Source organism: Rhyacophila brunnea, unplaced genomic scaffold (genome assembly GCF_057557595.1).
Source record: "Rhyacophila brunnea isolate RB1 unplaced genomic scaffold, BYU_Rbru_1.0 scaffold_8, whole genome shotgun sequence".
Classification (NCBI taxonomy): Eukaryota; Metazoa; Arthropoda; class Insecta; order Trichoptera; family Rhyacophilidae; genus Rhyacophila; species Rhyacophila brunnea.
The window spans coordinates 17,453,141-17,471,309 of NW_028233350.1; the positions used below are offsets into that span (position 1 = coordinate 17,453,141).

Consider the following 18,169-nt stretch of genomic DNA (forward strand, 5'->3'; position numbering starts at 1 on the left):
ACAACTTGCCCCAATTTTAATGGTACATAATAATATGTAACTTTCAAAACTTACTGAGCAATAGTTGCCAATTACGATTACGTAATTTTTGTCAATGACATTATAAAATTTACATTGACAACATTTGACAAGCGTATTGTGTTGATTTACGTTTCACAAGAAAAATAGGAGTCATAACCTAATTACATTAGACTCACAATTATCCTGTGCGATAAGGAAAAATTTACAGATTAAAAAACCCCAATAAAGATTGGAAAATTTTATCATATCACACAATCTCATCTGCATTTATCGATTTTTTTTAAAAAAGTTTTACTATCCCAATTGGTGTGACCCAGGATAATTGAGAGTCTACTGTATTTGACTAAAATATACTAATGTATTGCATAATATGTTTTTGAGTCTGACAAATTGAATCATTAGTATGTATTAATAATATTATGTGCGATGGTAAGTAGGTGGCCTTTAATTATTCACTAACTATTTTTTAAATTTGCTTAAATCATGACGAGATGTTAACTTGATTCATTTTCAAATTAAGAATAATTCAATTTTACCACAAATTAGTTGCTTCTATAATAGACGTTATTCAAGTTTATTCATATGTTGAATGATCACCATCTCTATAAATTCAATGATGGGAGAGTGCCAACTCTGATGTATTAGTATTTTGAATTATTATTCATTATTCATGCTAATTTCAATTAACCTTAACAGTTTATACGTGTGCATATGTTAAAATTGCTTGCAATATTGCATCCATAAATAATATTTTGAACGGAACCCAACCAGCATACCATAGATAATAGACATAAACACCAGACAAAGATAATAATTTAATAGAAAGCCACTAAAAACAAAGAACGTGCGAATTTGACATGAATCGAAAATGTGTAGGCATGTAGGAAATAATAAATACGTTCATTGAGTCATGCGGTTGCCGATGTATTATTGTTCTGGCGATTTCGGTAGGTTTTGCTAACTGACAATGTTCGTTTAAAGGTTCTAAATGTGCTACGGGATGGGAGCATCAGTCTGATAACATTTTAAACACCAAGAACAATGACATTACACACTTTTTTCCCCGTAGCGGCAGCCCGTGACAGTAGGCGACAAGCACCATGACATGCACCTTAATTTGGGTCGCGCTTAATAGTACAAGGTTCTAAGGGTTTATTTTTGACAAAACAAACGTAACAATGCAGTACTATTCTAAACTGTCTCATTGTTACTTTTATTTTGCCAAAAATAAACAATTAAAACGTTGATGTTCTGCACTCGCGTAATGACATATTGTGATAAGAGCTACTCAACTGACAGTTGACTTTAAAGGATCTGTCAAAACCACTTACTCAGTCCAAACAAGGAAAGAAGATCCTGCTTGACAATGACGAACGAATTTATTTTTGCGATGCAAATATGGTGTTGAAATAAAAACCGAAGCTTTGGAAATGGTATGAAAATAAATGATTTGTTGTATGACATTTCACTTTACAGCCAACTTTCCCGGAACCTACCTCTGCTGTAAAATAATTAGTGTACTTTGTTATGGATCCACAAAAATACAGATAACCAATGTAGTTTTATAATACGTCATTACACACTTTTTTCTCGTAGCAGCAGCTTTCTGTGACATCACATATCGTGATGATAATGTATTTGAAGCTCATGCTTATGAGTAGAGCCTCATGTGTAGAGTTAGGATTACCGAAATATATTTTTCTTTGATTAACTATGAATCATAGGAATCAAAACTCACGTCACCTGCAATTACACCACTTCCAAAATAAATATGTGAAACATTATTGTCCATATAATGTTTTTATTATATCTGTACCTATACAGGTAACCATCGTTCATTGTGACCCCGGCAAGTGCGAATTTCTTATATCACATTTGAATTTCAATTATATTGTTTTGCCCCACACTTATTTTGACACGTACCATATGCCAAGAAGAGTCATAATTTAGTGGAATCTCTCACGTACAACCAAATTATTTAATAATTATCAATAAATTTTATGTAGGAAGTACAGACAAGTCAAACAGGGTAAAGTATGCACATTGTTTATTTTGTTATTAATTTTGTTTAGTTTATTAAAAAAGTCTCTATATTCTAAATTGTTGTTTTTAACCGTGTACAAAAAGTATCACCCTGCGATCAACAGGAGTTACCTGTATGTATAATATGTAGGAAAATATATCCTCTATAAATAATTTTACTCTATCCATTTATGATGTCATCAATGAATTAATGTATTTGATTAGTGGATAGTACATTTATTATATAATATATCTAGTGATTTGAAAATTGTTGAATCATGTGACATTGGTTATTATTATAGTCAAGACTCAAGACTAACATGTAATAACTGCTTTGAGATGTTTATGATAATTATTTCAGTTACTTTTGCACAATATGTAAATCTACAAAGAACTGTGTAGTGGGAAGTAACTCATTTCATTACGTTAACCACATTAATTGAGGTAAATAATTTAAACCCTTGCTAACCTATACCATTATTTGCTATTTTTAATTATAAAACACACTCCCAGTTTATGTTTTACAAATTAACATTTACACATGAGAGTTTTTTATCACCATGGAAAAGTCTATAAAACAAGATATATTATGTTTTGCTTGTAGTGTAAACTAAAATGTGTAGGTGTTGAGATTCAATTGCCATTCACTCCACCCACTAGGATTAAACACACATCGACAAAACAACATGTGAATGTCTGACGTGGGTTTGAACCTGCTACCCACAAGTTCATAGATCAATAATTGATTAATTCATGACATTCATATATTGTATTATACAATTCAGTTCTATATTTTATGTGTTCCACACATATATACAAATATAGTAAATATCTACCACTGAAAAACTATTTTTTTTTTAACTTAAAAGATTGATATCAACTAAACACTAAATCAAGAGATAAAATTTAGCTTACTATTGATTGGCCATTTTTACTGAGTTGCATGTTGCACTATAATATTGTTATTTTGCATTTAATATTCATACATTATTTATGACACTATATAATAGATAATTCGGAAGACATTGTTATACTGTTGACATACACAATGGAGACCCTCACAAAATACACAGCGTAATACATTTGCGGACATGCTTGATTGTGTCTGTTGCAGGGGAAAGAACGTGATTCACCGCCGACCGAAAAGCGCAATCGCAGCACGGGGAAAAGCGGCACGGTCATCGCAGGCAACACCTCTTCGCAATCCCGGAGCAAACTTCCCAGAGCCCCTGAAGATAGAGAGGCTCGGAAAGAGAGAAAACTCGGTCGAAAACGGGTATTTATTTCTCATATTATGACATTTCATTATTTTTGATGTTTGAACCATGTTGTCATCCCGTAACTTTGTAACTCAACATTTCATCAACAAATTTTAGTGTAACCAGAAAAAAATAATAAGAGATTGCCAATAGCCAATCTCATTTCTCTGAGGTACACAAAACATAATAGTAATATTAAACCTGACACTCCCAACGATAACACGTAACAACGTAAACATTGACATTCTACTTGATACCAGTACAATGCCAAGAAAGTTGCATTATTCACTCTTATGCACACAGATACAATATAATCCATAGAGTAAACCCCAAGTGGACACATTGACGCCAGTAGATGTGTTCATAGCAAAAGTTGGGAAATGCCAAACTGCCAGCAAGTCCCATCTGCTGGCCTCCGCGGCGACCTCCGGGCAATGCAGCGTAAGCTGTAGCTAACAGCAGGGGGCGAAGGGCGAGTGACTGGCGCCATAAAACTGGCCTTCTGGCTAAGGAAAGGAAATCCCCGACAGAAAAACCTGGTCGAGCCGACCTTCAGGGCCATCGTGGCTCAGGCCTCGGGAGCGCTGGGCTAATCACCTTGCCTCCTTAAACGAAACAGATTAACAAAACACCTACACAGCAGCCTCGGACGACAACCGGCTCTGTAAAACGACGACCTTGCATGGAAATGGACAATGAAACAGGTAGAGTAATCCTCTCTAACAACTCGAGAATGGGCATTGGGACATATAATATTCGCACCCTGTGTACCCCCGGAAAGGACCTGCACGCCACACGCATCATGCACACCTACGGTGTGGACATCCTAGGGCTGAGCGAAGTGCGCTGGAAAGGAACCGGGAGAAAGTTGATTGAGGGTTACTCTATTGTCTACTCAGGTCACAAGCAATATGCTCGTGAAATGGGAACCAATCTCGGAGAGACTGATACGTGCCTCCTTCAAGACGCCTGGTAGCTCCTTGACCGTCTTTCAGTGCTACGCTCCCACTGAGGATGCCAACGCGCAGATAAAGGATGCTTTTTACGATTCTCTCCACGCGGCAGTCTCCGCCATCCCCCGAAGAGACCACGTGATTGTAATGGGGGATTATAATGCGAGAGTACGAGCAGACCCGGTGCTTGGCCCCACGGTGATGGGACGACACGACCTCGGTGGCCAACGATAATGGTGAGCGGCTCGTAGAATTCGCCACTTTGAACGAGTTCGCAATCGGAGGCACTGTTTTTCCCCACAAAAACATTCACAAATATACGTGGACGTCTCCTGATGGACGCATGAGGACGCAGATTGACCACTTCTTGTACAGCTTGAAGCACCGAAAGGAACTTCTCGACGTGCGTACTTACAGAGGCGCCGATATCCATAGCGATCATGAGTTACTTATTGGAAACATCCGAGTAAAACTCAGTCGCCAGGCGAGGCCTCCAAAGCACGAACGAATTGACGTTGAGAAGCTCCGACGCCGAAGAATTCGGATCGACTTCGAAACTGCTGTACGAGATAGTGTAGATCGTATCTACGAGCGGCACAAATCTGAATCCGACTTCATTGAGGCGGACTGGAGCCTCATAAAGAGTGCGATTGTGTCGTCGGCTCGTACAGTACTTGGTACCAGAAGGAGTGAGCAGCCAAAGTGGATGTCTGACGAAACGTGGGTTGAAATTGGTGAACGAGCCAGGCTGAAAGCCCTGAGAGACGAGGAGACAGACCCCGACCGAACCGAGGACCGCCGGACTGACTACCAGACCCAAGACAGGGTAGTCAAACGATCCATGCGGTTGGACAAGCGCAATTTTATGAACCGACTCCCGGAGCCATTCGTGGTCCCAGTGGAGCAATAGAGTCTGACGCAGAATGCGTCAAGAAGATTTGGAAGAATCATTTCTGCGGAGTGCTGAACCGCCCACCCCCTTTGAATCCCTTTGACATATCTGCGGAAGCTTTACTTTTGGACATTCCCCGAGCGACCGACATTTCCGATTGCCCGCCCACACACACCGAGATAAAATCGGCTGTGAAAAGGCACCGGGGGGAGACGGGATTCATCCTGAATTCCTCAAGTACAGCTTGAGCGCAATCCTGCACCGTATGTTTCATCTGAAGACAAAGGTGTGGGAAGAAGAGCGCTGCCCAAGGGACTGGGTGAACGGTGAAATCATCACACTTCTTAAAAAAGGTGACCCTCTAAGCTGCGACAATTACCGAGGCATTACGCTACTCAGTGTTCCGGGAAAGATTTTGGCAAACATCATTTTGATGAGAATAAGGGACCCAATAATCCACGTCCTCAGGAAAAACCGAGCCGGGTTTCTACCTGGTCGAGCGTGTGCAGACCAAATCCACAACCTTCAATGTCTTCTCCACCAGAGCCACGAGCTGAACAGTCCGATGGCTTGCTGCTTTGTGGATTATGAGAAGGCTTTCGACAGTCCGCACCACCCCTCCTTCTGGATGATACTGGGAGCATACGGGATCCCTCCCAAGATCATTGCCATAATCAAAAGCCTGCACGAGAATAGCAAATGCTGTGTCAGAATTGGAGACACTGTCACGGAATGGTTCGGGGTCACGACCGGAGTCTGACAGGGTTGTGTCCTTGCACCTTTTCTCTTTATCATTCTCTTTGACTTCATACTACGGAAGTCAATACCACCCGACCGAGGCATACCTGTTACCCCCACGGTGAAGCTATGCGACCTGGAATACGCCGATGATGCTGTCCTATTCGATAACTCAATCGAGGGCATTCAAGAGACAATCGACAGGTTGCATAACAACTCCTCTCGGTTTGTTGTGCGTTGGTTTGAAAATCAACGTGAAGAAAACCAACGTCTTGTGCAATAGCACCTGTCCTGATCCAGATTTCCCTCTGATTAGCGATGGACAAAACATCGAGAGCGTCGACAGCTTCAAGTACCTGGGGGTACACATCACGGGAGATGGCATTTTACAGAAAGAGCTCGCTATCCGAATGGGAATGGCTGGAGCAACATTCAACTAGATGCGAAATGTCTGGGACTCACGATTGTACTCGGTCAAAACCAAATGCCGTCTATTCGACGCTTGCATTCTGACGGTGCTGCTTTACGGTAGCGAATCATGGCACCTTACGAAGGCTCAGAGCAACCGTATACTGAGCTTCGAAAACAGATGTTTGCGACGAATACTGGGTGTGCGGTGGTATGACTTTAGGAGCAACGAGGAGATAAGAGAACGCACCAAGCAGCCTCTCATCACGCTGAAAGTGAAGAGGCGACGTTGGACCTGGCTCGGCCACGTGCTGCGAATGCCAGAAGAGAACTTTAACCTGGCTTGCCTGTTCTTCAAGCCGACCGGATTCCGGCGACCTGGAAGGCCGCTAAATACAATCTACAGTGTATACGGCGGAGCTATGGGATGCTGGTTTGACCTGGAACGAAGCAAGAATACTGGCGAGTGACAGGGATTCTTGGAGGCGCCGCGTGGTGTCCATATGCTCCAGTTAAGGGGCGGATATGGCCAAAGAAGAAGAAGAAAAATTTCAAAATATTCACATCAGATTATCGTAATTGTACATCAGATAAAAAAACAATAATATTTTATTGGTGTTTAAAATAGGTACAATCCATTTTAGAGTATTTCAGTCCAAAGTTATTATTCGTTTAACACCACAATAACTATTAACTCAATGAACTCAACAGTATGGACAATTTTTATAGTAGTATTTATTATATATAAATATACTTTAATGTATGTGGGTAAGTGCTGTGCAATATATGTTTTCAGCCGTTCAACAAAATAATTTATTTTCCAAGTTTTGGGAAATGGGGAATAAAATCCAACGGGATGCAAAGTAAATAGAAGACATTTTGTCTTGTTTGCCTTTTGTGAAGCCAACAAAGTGCTGATTGGTTAAAAAATATATTGGAATTTATCCCGATAAGTGTGTTGGAAATGGACATCCTGATGAAGACATCACTTCAAGTGACTCACTTAAAAACATAGGGTAAAGGAAGTTACCATCAAAATCAGAGTTGTACGATTATTTTACGTTATACGGAAAAACAGCATTAAATTTGTTACCGTATATTTTATTATAAACATGGTGGTTTATCCAATAAAGTTTTTTTGTTTAATAACCCATGTTCTCAAGTCAAACTACTTTTATTCATCAGAATTAAATATTTTCGATAACGGATATCTCCACAACAACCAACTGAAAAGTTTAACTGGCAATATCTTTGAACGCCGTTTTCAGGATAATGCTCGTTTTCCAGATATGGGCTCAATCGCAGAGGCAATGATAACGATGAAGTACTCTAAAATGTCCTTGTAAAAATGAACAAATAATTTCAACTTTTAACCTTTTCCACTCGAATTTTTTTTTATAGGTACATACCACCCACTTGAGACTTTTTTCCGCACAAAGCATAATTTCAATATAAAACATTTAATTGGTGAAAAAAATGTAAAAAAAAATTTTTTTTTTTTATTCTGTAAAATAAATTTATAATGAATATACTGTACTTATTTTTAGTTTATTTATAATTCTTCATTGTGTGGTATTTCACAAAGCAATCTCCAATATGTAATCCTGGCTTATCACAGAATCGTAATGAAATAGCGGTATGTAGAGAACTGGCTATAAAATGTAAATCGTCCATTATGACTGTAAATATGATACAAATGAATTGCCTTCAAATACACTTGTAATATAAGCGGCTGTCTCGTAAATTTCCTAAATTAGTTTCGGGCTCATAACAACTCATTCCCAGTGCGGTACACATTATCAAAAGATTTCTCAAAAAATAATAAATCGATACGTAATAATTTTCATTTGACTCATTAGAGTATTTCACATTATATAGGTTCCGAATCGGCATAATATACTAGTAAGTATTGTCATCAAAAACAGTATTCAAAAATAAAACTGTAAACTATACGAGACGCCCCTGCGCAAGCGAGAACCAATAAAAAATATAAACACACTTCAAAATCATGCGTGACAAACACTTCACTCTAGTCTGGGAACGTTCAATAAATAAAATTTATGTGACAAAAAAACATTGCTTGCAAGCGACGACCTACGAATAAAAAAAGAGAAGATTCCGATAAAAATACTATGTTGAAATTAGGCACGCAGTATTCTTTTGCCGACTTCTTTCTCAGATAAATGTAATAACCTATTATTATTCATTCTAACTTGATTGAAATCGCATTATAAAAATTTATGAAAATATTACAAAAAATGACTTTAGAGGCGGTGCCGCCGCTACGGCGGCACTCGAGTAATACGGCAAACTTCTAATGCCGCCGATATGGCGGCACTCGAGTGTTAAGGGTTAAATGGCAGAAAATGTTACGAATAGTGAATAGGTTAGGGTGACAATTTGTATTTAATAATTTTAATTATTGTCCCAATTTGAACTCTACATTGACTGGGAATAAAAAGAATTAGAAACCTCACTATAGATTTTCCAATTTGAAATGCATATTGGCCATTTTGTGAAGAAATTTAATATTGAAAATATATTTTAAATCATTGCAGGACCGAGCAGAAGAGGCATTGGTTCTTGAACAAAAAAAGCGTCGAGAGGAATTAAAAGGTAACAAAAAACCTACAACAATTTAAATAATTTATGCTCTTGGCATCATAAGAAATGCATATTATTTGTAGTACTAGGTGTTGATAAAATATTTTTTTCTTTCAAAATAGCGTGACCACTTTTTTATATTTCAGGACATCCAAACGGTGATCAAGATGATCACCACAATATGGAAAAACACCATCATAAAAGGGTCAGTATCATAATAATTATTTTGTATGTTCCTGTAAATGACCTTACAGTTCGCGAGTGGAGAACTACAAGGTTCTAAGTGTTTGTCCTTGGAGAAACAAAAGTAACAATGAGGCAGCTTAGAATACTACTTAGAACCTTGTAGTATTATGCTCGCGAGTTGTCTGCCCGGGTTTTTGAATTTTACTTCAAAAGGTTTTATACTATTCACAAATTTATTTACAATGGAATTACGAGATATATATATAATATATGTTGTAGGTAGGTTTATATTTAATTAGTGAATATTTCTGTTCTAGGAGAAATCCCCTTACCGAGACAGATCACATGAACGACAAGAGCCAAGAGACAAACAATATCCTTTTTAAATCATTCTCTAAAGAGAAAATCAATTTTTTAGTACATATATAACTACAGGTAACCCCGTTCATCGCGGAGGATACGTTCTGGACATGGTCGCGGTAAGCGAAATTTCGCGATCAACAGGGGGGATTCCCTTGTTTGGCCTCTTCGTTTACATATTGTGCAAAATTTGCAATTACTTTCAAGTAATGCATTACAGCCACGTTTTACAGCATTCACTCGATCGTGATCTTCGTCGTTCTCTTCTAACAACTCCATGCATTGATTGTGAGGAGGAAGGGCCTTTTCAGCGGTTTTAACACTTAACTTTTGCACGGGAACAGGTTCGGGGACGTCATTTTCTAGGGACGTGTGGCAGTCCATTTCCTGCAGCTCTTCATTAGTTAAGGGTTTGCCGTGTGATTTTAACAAAGTCTGAATATCATCGACATCAACACCTTCGATGTCTCCGGATAAAAATATTCTCTTGATGATATTTTGAATGTCATTTTCACAATTGCAGTGAACTTCAACAATTTCACTGAACAACCTTTTCCAAACACCCTTCAAACATGACTGGGTGACTTCATTCTACGCTTCGTCAATATTTCTGATAGCTTTCGTAATATTAAATTGTTTCCACCAAACCCGCATGGCATCTCTATCACCTCCATCAGTTTCTTCAATGAGTTGAGAGAAGAAGAAGAGGAAATAAACGTACGTGTTGGCATTTGTTTGCAATAGAGTCCCGTCTCATCCACATTAAAAATTAAATTTGGTGGATGATTTCCACTTTCCACAATTTCCAATTTTAAAAAAAGATCACGATATAACGAATCGGCACTTGCCGGGGTCGCGATGAACGGGGGGTTACCTGTACATTAATAATATACCTACCTATTAAATTTTGAGATGTGGTTTATTAAAATAATGTTGGCACATATTCCTATATTCCAGTTTTTAAATCTTAACCGCCGTATGCATATAACATCAAATTAGCTTCAATCTAAATACTGCCAATTTGCATGCATGAACGTAAATATTAGTGACGTCACAGCCTTGTTAGTTCATGACGTCAAACGCGTGACACGTTAGTATTAAGGCCATTTTTTTTAAATATTTATTCCCGTATAATTAAAAAAATTGAAATTGTCATTAAGTGTGGAATTAGTATTATCATTTATACCAATACCCTATGACACTATTATTACCAGTGTGATTGTGACTTTCGCCTTGTTTATTACAGTTTTATTTCGATCTTATATCAAAATAGGGGAGCATTGTACTTATCTAGATCTGTGGTAGCCAAACCATGGCGCATTGGATGATTACAACTGGTGCATTGATATTACTAGCCAGCCCGATCATCTAAATTTAAAAAGTACAAGGCAAGAATAAATTATTTCCTAACTTAGTAAATAGCATCAGTTCATTTAAAATGAAATTAAAACTGTTCATCTCTCATTTAGAAAATTAGGATTTGAGTCAATCACTTAGGATCATGTGAACAAGCGTTTTTATCCATAAAATTGATTAAAAGCAAAACAAGGTCGGGAATAACAGATTCAAATTTGAAGAATTCTCTGCTGCTCTCAGTAACAAATTTAACACCAAACTTTGAAAGACTAGCGAAATACAAAAGCTCTCGGTGCTCCATCCCGCTCATAGCTCTCTCTTTCATCACTTCCAACAACTGTGGTCCAGAGTTATCTTCACCAAACGAGACTCTCCGGCAACTGTAGCTGCGGGGTCCACGACAGCGATCACCCTCTCATCCAAGAGATCATTTCTGACTATTGTAGGTTGGTTGGTGCTCCATTAAACGTGTGTTTTTTGAACTGTCATAAATTAATTAATTAATTGCGTGATTGAGTTATTCCTTTTCCTCCCCTAAGCAGAGCAGATCCTACCTTTATCCCTATTTTCCAACACCAAATGTGAACGTAAGAAGGTAGAAAAGGTGCTTGAGTTGTATGGCGCATCTGAACTAGTCTGAAAAAATTGGCGCATGGTATGCAAGAGGTTGGCCACCCCTGATCTAGATTCTAGACCATGGATCAAAATTGTACGTATTTTGTAAACAGCACGAGTAGGTACTGTTTTTAAAGTTCGCAAATGTTTTACAGAGTCTTACATAATGAACGAGGGCCTCAAGAAAACATTTTTTGTAATAAATCCATAATTACAGATTATATAGTGACAGGACTGATAGGTAGCCATTTTGAATATTCAGTGATGACATCACATTGCTTTCGTCAGACAGTAGATCAAGGTAAATAGCAGAACATCGGGTATTTAGCTTGTATTTTGGAATTTCATGCATATGGCAATGAGTCACTAACAATAAAAATTTATGTGTTCTCTGAATACGATTACATAGTGTGCCAGCTTCGCTAAGGGCTATTTCTAGGTGTTAGTGTATTTTTACTGTTCTATATCACTTTACTAAAAACAATATAATGAATATTTTGTTACATAGTTCTCTTGTCCAAAATGTCGAGAGTTTTTTTTTATTTCTAATCTAATTAATTTTTCTTTCATTAATCTGCGATTTAGCAAAGGAATCTTCAGTAAAAATTTCTGCGCTCTAGAGCTTTCCATTTCGGAGCCTTGTGTTTTATAGTATTTTTATAATTATTAATATTATGATCCTTAACCGATTTGAATACTAGACGGTCCAATGACAGCAAACTCCGCAGGTGATTATGTGCAGACTTCACCACTGACCAAAAAGGAATCGTTCCGGCTCAACATATTTTTTGTCTCCTATATTTTATTATTTTTTGTTTTTTTAGTAAGAAATAATTTTATAATTTTCACACGAATTTCTTGGAATATTTTTACCGCCTCTTATTTTTTATTATGATTTTTGAAATTACCTAATGTGAATTATAATAGATAAGACACCTGTCGGTGTACAAAAGAAACTGTATTTTAATTTGACTTCTAAATATATTATTATCCCTTCATTTCATGGAGGATGCCATATGTTGTGTTTGTACTTATTCTTGTCATTTCATATCCCTATCTGACAAAACACACATCACCTTCCAAGAAAAACGATTATGTTGAAGTATAAAAAACATCTGATTTGATGTGATAACAGAAACCACCCAATGGAAGTAGATAGGTGTTAACTATTCGATTCTACTTCTTCAACGGCAATACAGCCTAAATCGAGTCATTCCTCCACAATGCTCATTTATCATATATATTATTTAAATAACTGACTTATAAATCAAGAATATATATGCAATTTCCGTAGAATGAATATTATGTGTGCGGTTATATATTTTTTTTTGTATTTCATTATTATTACGAGTCTTCGTATTTTTAGTTGTTCACAAATTCCTATATGTAGTGTGTTTTGCACAGATAAATACAACTACATAATGCAAAAAAACACATTACTTTGGGGACCTTGTAAGAAATAACAAGTACCAAGTAATGGAACTGATAATTAAAGGGATTTAAGGCCATTGGACCTGTTTTTTCCTGTCTTCTCGGAATCGCGGAAATGATAAGCATGTTTAAAACGAATTGATACACAATAAACTCTTTATTTATTTAAAATATAATAAATAGTATTCAACTAAAACGTTCTGTGTCATTAAAATTTTTCGAATCGCTTTACTTTTTAAAATAAATGACAAATAGTAAGTCCTGTTTTCGAAATTGGTCAAAACGACTGTCACGCCACAATGAATGTTGAACTTAATAATAGTTTTGCAGGTATATATTGTATGAGAGAAATGGGTAAAACAATACATTTCATTGATTAACCCACGTACTTTTTTTAATTTCAGAAAAATAAAGATTTTAAAGCCATTTTAGTTTGAGTATACATCAGCCAATTTTGAATGATTTTTTCTCACAAAATAATATATACTGCACAATAAAAATATTTTTTTATTATAATATAACATTTCCGTTATACTATAAATAATAATTTATAATAAAAAAATAAATAAAACCCCATAAATTCGGTACAATTAGTGACGCTATATTACCAAAACACGTCGTACATTTTCATGTATTTATCCTGTTTTCAGACAATTTAGAAATATAATTATTTTGCAAAATTAACAAAAAGAGATCATTTGATCGATTAATCCATACAGTTTTTCCAATTTTTTATTTCTAACGTTAGTAAGATCTGGAATTTCAACGGGTAAGGACGTCTTTTTTTTCCCCAAAATTTAGTCCGAAGCAATATTACAATGACGTTCCGAAATGTTCCGATAATGTTCCGAAATCCTCCGCGGCGACCAAAACGTACTGCCGTCAAATACACGTTATTATAATAATGGTTTCTTAAATCTTGATTGTTGCGTACTAAATTTAAAAAAAATTGTGCCTCGACAAATATTCATTGAATTGCTTTCTTTTATGAGTCATGTTTTTATAATTCAATAAAAACGCAATAATAACAGACATCTTTTATGCCATCTTGTGAATGTTTTAAACTTATAATTTGTAATGTTAGCTCATGAAAAAATGAATAACTTTTGTATTCATACACACCGATATATATAAATAATATACCAATTTGAAACACCTCAGAAACATACATAAGTATTAGATTTTTTTTTGAAAAATATTTGGACTGAATTTGAACCTACAATATGATAGGTTCAAGAAAAGGTGTCACTTCACAAATTCAGCATATCAATAATATGAGGTTCTTATTTGGAGGTCTATTTTTATTATTATAATTTATTCTACCTACCACAAAAATGTTTATAAAATATGTTAGAAAAAAAAATATTATTAATTCAACACTTTTAAAACCTCTGATTTCGTATCTACTCCTGGAGACGCGCTGAGCGAAGCGATGATTTTTGTTGTTTTTTTACTATGGCTAATTGTTGAGGCGCTTACATCAAATTTGATTCTTACGAATGAACCCATAGGCCTTAAGTGCCAATAGGACTAAACAACATTCAGTTCAGTTACAAGAGCGCAAAGGATGATGTCCGATTCGGTTGTCTCAAGGAACACCGCCGCTCAGTGATATTTCAACGAGATTTTTATAGGCAACACTAATTTAAAATTTTAAGGGAGATAAATATATTGTTTAAAGCAATGATACTCAACCTTTTGTTTCTTCGGGCCAAATACATATATTTGTAAAGTAAGGCGGGCCGCATCACTACTCTGCCCTTCCTAGGAAGAAGGCAGTAACTCGTGAATTTGAGTTATGAATGCCATCCGTTAGGTAATTTTGAAAGCTATATATTCTGTTCACTTTAAAATCAGTATTATCACTAAAATACCGTTAAAATTCTTAGTGAAAAAATGGACATCTGCTGAAATAATACAAATTTCTTAGCAAAAAGCCAGTAATTGCACCTATTTATTGCAGTTACTGCTTGTTTATTATTACTTTATTTGTATTTTAACATCATACTAATTAAAACTATCACTGCTTTTTATTAATTCACTGTATATAAGTTAAAAAAAAACACATTATGTCAGAGTGTGAGATTCAGTTACTGCCTTTTTCCTAAGAAGGGCAGTTAACTGGTGTGATGAAAAAAATCATGAAACCCCCCCTTTTTTACAAAACATTTTTGAGATTTTAAAAATTACGCGTGTTTTTTAAATTAATTGTGTGCAATAACAACACTCTTATACCAGATCTGATGTGGACCATAATGACAAGTCAAAATGAATCTCTATCGCTGGTCTAAAGAGATGATTGACCACACCACCGTAACACGAGGTGTACACATTACATTAGTGCTACTTCTAGTCTACCTTCAAATACTGTTAGCTACATCTAATTCGCATAGTAATTATTTTCAATAAAGATGTGTCTATGAACGTAGAGTGTAGTTAATAATAATGTTCTCCCTATTCCTAGTCTGAATAGAGGTTGAGTAAATGGCGAACAACCAATCTCGTAAGTGTTAAATAAAATATGTTCCACATTGTGACGATTCATATGTTGCAACTTGCAACTTAAACTGAAATGGTGACTTTCCAAAGGGAATCGAACCGAAAAAAATATATCCATGCGAGTAGGATTGTATGAAGAATGCTTGGTATCATCATTGCAGGATTATTTTTTTCAATGTGAAAATATTTTAAAGCTTCAAATTAGAGGCGTTTTTAATATACCTATATAGTAGAGGGGGGACCTGGTATTGTTAAAAGACAAATTTTATAACTGATTTTGACAGTTTTTCCCGCTGATTATGAATCTGCCGGGTGCCACTCTGACACCCTTGGTAAAATGACGACCAAAAACCGTTGGGTGATATTTCAATATCCGTTATCCTCACAGAAATTTTATTCGGAGATGAAATAAAGCTCGTGAAATTCTACACAAAAAAGGTATCTTAAATGTTTTTGGTAAATTTAACAGTTTTACCACAATTTGAAAACTTAGTGTTAGCATTTAGCTGTTTTCTTGATTTGTATTACTAAAATAAAGCAAACAATCATGTTTGATTCTTTGTATCATCATCATTACCTAGTCTGTTTCAATACATTGCTAGATGATGATCTCCTTAAGTTCAATCCACTCTTCTCGGTTCCATGTTCTTACTGCCGTGTTCGTAAAAATTTTCATTTCGAGTGCTGAGTAAACAAATGTATCTTGAGTTGTGTGAAAAAACTTCAGTATTCTGTAAATTGTATTGTTCATGTAACATTATCTCAAGATACAAGTTTTATAATATTTATAAAAAAGTCTTTTATTGTGATATTGGCTTTTTGTAATTGTCATAATGTTATTAAGTATATTTTGAGATACATATGTGTTAAGTCATTAGACGCTAAAGACGCTCCTAGCGCATAATGATCAGGTGGCCATTCAATATAATTAGCATGCTATTTAAATGTGGTAATTAAAAACTAATTATCTAGTCAGCAGTCAATGTGTTAATATTCTTTAGTTGAAAAAGACCCAACGATATGTGAAAACTGATCAGCTGGGGAGGGAGGAGGCTATCCTTATAAACGGTTGCAGCCTGTGAAATATCTAATATTGAATTTTAAAAATTACTTTGGCCACACTCCTGCAATTGACCATGCAGGCACACATACAAGGGGTGGTTTTCGGCTCCAGACCCCCCCCGTAGAAATGGAAAAAAATGTCAACGGGATATTAGTCTGCTTCTTTGCTACTACCTCACGATTAAGGATCGTGACCCGAATGACTTGGCTGTCAAACTGCCTTTTCAACGGGTTAGCCCCACTCAGCATTTTACGACTCGCTCGCAAGGTTTATGACCACTTGTTACTCATAACTATTAACTCATAACTCATACTTACAGTGTAACTATCTGAAGAACCAATGTTCGCTTTAATATTCCGATGTGGGATGCCTATAAGACAAAACAGCACAGATGACACAAATGGACACTTAACGACGCTAATAATAATTATGACTTTAGGCCATTCGTGGATGTGGGCCACTTCTGGATGCAAGAGCTCGCGCCAACACGTAGGTGAACACCCATAGTTTTGCCTGCAGGACAGGTGATTATTGGTAGAAGTGTGGAGTGTCAGGTATGATGAATCTACCTAGAAAATACGGTATTCTGCAGTTTTACAAAGAGAATGTATAAGTATGAGGTGGGATTAATATGGAAGTCGGTGGCACCTGCTACATTTTGTTATCTGTGTGGTCTTAAAAATCAGTAAAAAATTATAAAGATAATTTTACAAAATGGACAAAATAAATTTTTCTGCGCCTGCGACCAAGTGATAAATTTGTTCAGGTTTATCCAACCTTCTAATTGCATGCACAGAAAGCAACAATTATTAATAAAGTAAACAGGACAAAACAGTTTCACTATTCAGAGTCGTATATAATCCATAACCCTTATAATAAATTTGAAGGTAAGTACGGTGACGTCCCTAGATAAAATGCCGCCCCTAGCTAGCGCCAAAATGCCGCCTCATTTTTTATACAGTATTTTTATCATCCTTTCATGAGTCCAATATCTAATAAATGTATTGTATGGATACATTACTAACAAAATATCAGACTAATTATTCGCAAATCTGCACGTGTCACTTCTGGTCACCAAGGACGTCGAAGGGCAATGGAAGTAAACTAAATATCGCAAACCCGATAAAACCAGTGAGCTGATTTTTTTAATGGAAAGATATTTTCGTTATAAATAAGTTTATGTAGCTATTTCTGTATATTCCAAATGATTCTCCTCGATTTGCCGCCCTTCGAGTAACTGACGCTCAATCTGCCTACCCCCACGGGACGTCACTGGGTAAGTAGGTACTTCTACCTACATCAAGGTGAATAAGTCAAAGTTCATAATTTATTATACTAGGGATGTGTTGTATTGATTCCTCTGGTAGGTATCATAAGAAGTGTCAATTTTAATGATCCTTTGGAATTTAATGATGGTGAAAACATTAATACTTTTTGACAACACTAAATGTTGCTTCCTGAAATTGCCACCTCTATGATGTTGCACAGACCCGCCCCGCCGCAAGGAAACCAAGAAGCAGCCCCCCCTCACTGCAATCTTAAAATAAGACAAGTCATGGTGTTTTTAATGTGAGATGGAAAATAAAAATGAATAAACATTTTTTAGTCAGTTACTAAACCATTACCTAGTAAAATAGGTAATACCTATTCGATATTGATAAAGAAATATGTTTTGAAACAATTTTTTTGTTTCGAAACTATTATAATTGGATTCTATTATTAGTATTAATAAGTCAAGTATTAATAATTCAAGAAAGTATCA

The 18,169-nt window shown here is 36.1% G+C and overlaps 1 protein-coding gene across 3 annotated transcripts in view; it reads left to right on the top strand.

Annotated features, from left to right (window-relative positions):
• The window catches only part of tho2 (THO complex subunit 2-like protein), a 38,338-nt gene extending 25,907 nt beyond the window's left edge, over window positions 1–12,431 (top strand). For 2 of the 3 annotated variants that reach the window (XM_085959001.1, XM_085959002.1), the window contains exons 24-28: window positions 3,158–3,319; window positions 8,852–8,909; window positions 9,044–9,102; window positions 9,401–9,456; window positions 12,113–12,431. In XM_085959001.1, coding sequence (XP_085815127.1) covers window positions 3,158–3,319; window positions 8,852–8,909; window positions 9,044–9,102; window positions 9,401–9,456; window positions 12,113–12,146 — 369 coding nt within the window. In that variant the 3' untranslated portion in view covers window positions 12,147–12,431. Of the gene's footprint in view, window positions 1–3,157; window positions 3,320–8,851; window positions 8,910–9,043; window positions 9,103–9,400; window positions 9,539–12,112 lie in introns of those variants that run through there. The other variant, XM_085959003.1, reaches the window with a different exon arrangement.
• Window positions 12,432–18,169: the final 5,738 nt, after the last annotated feature.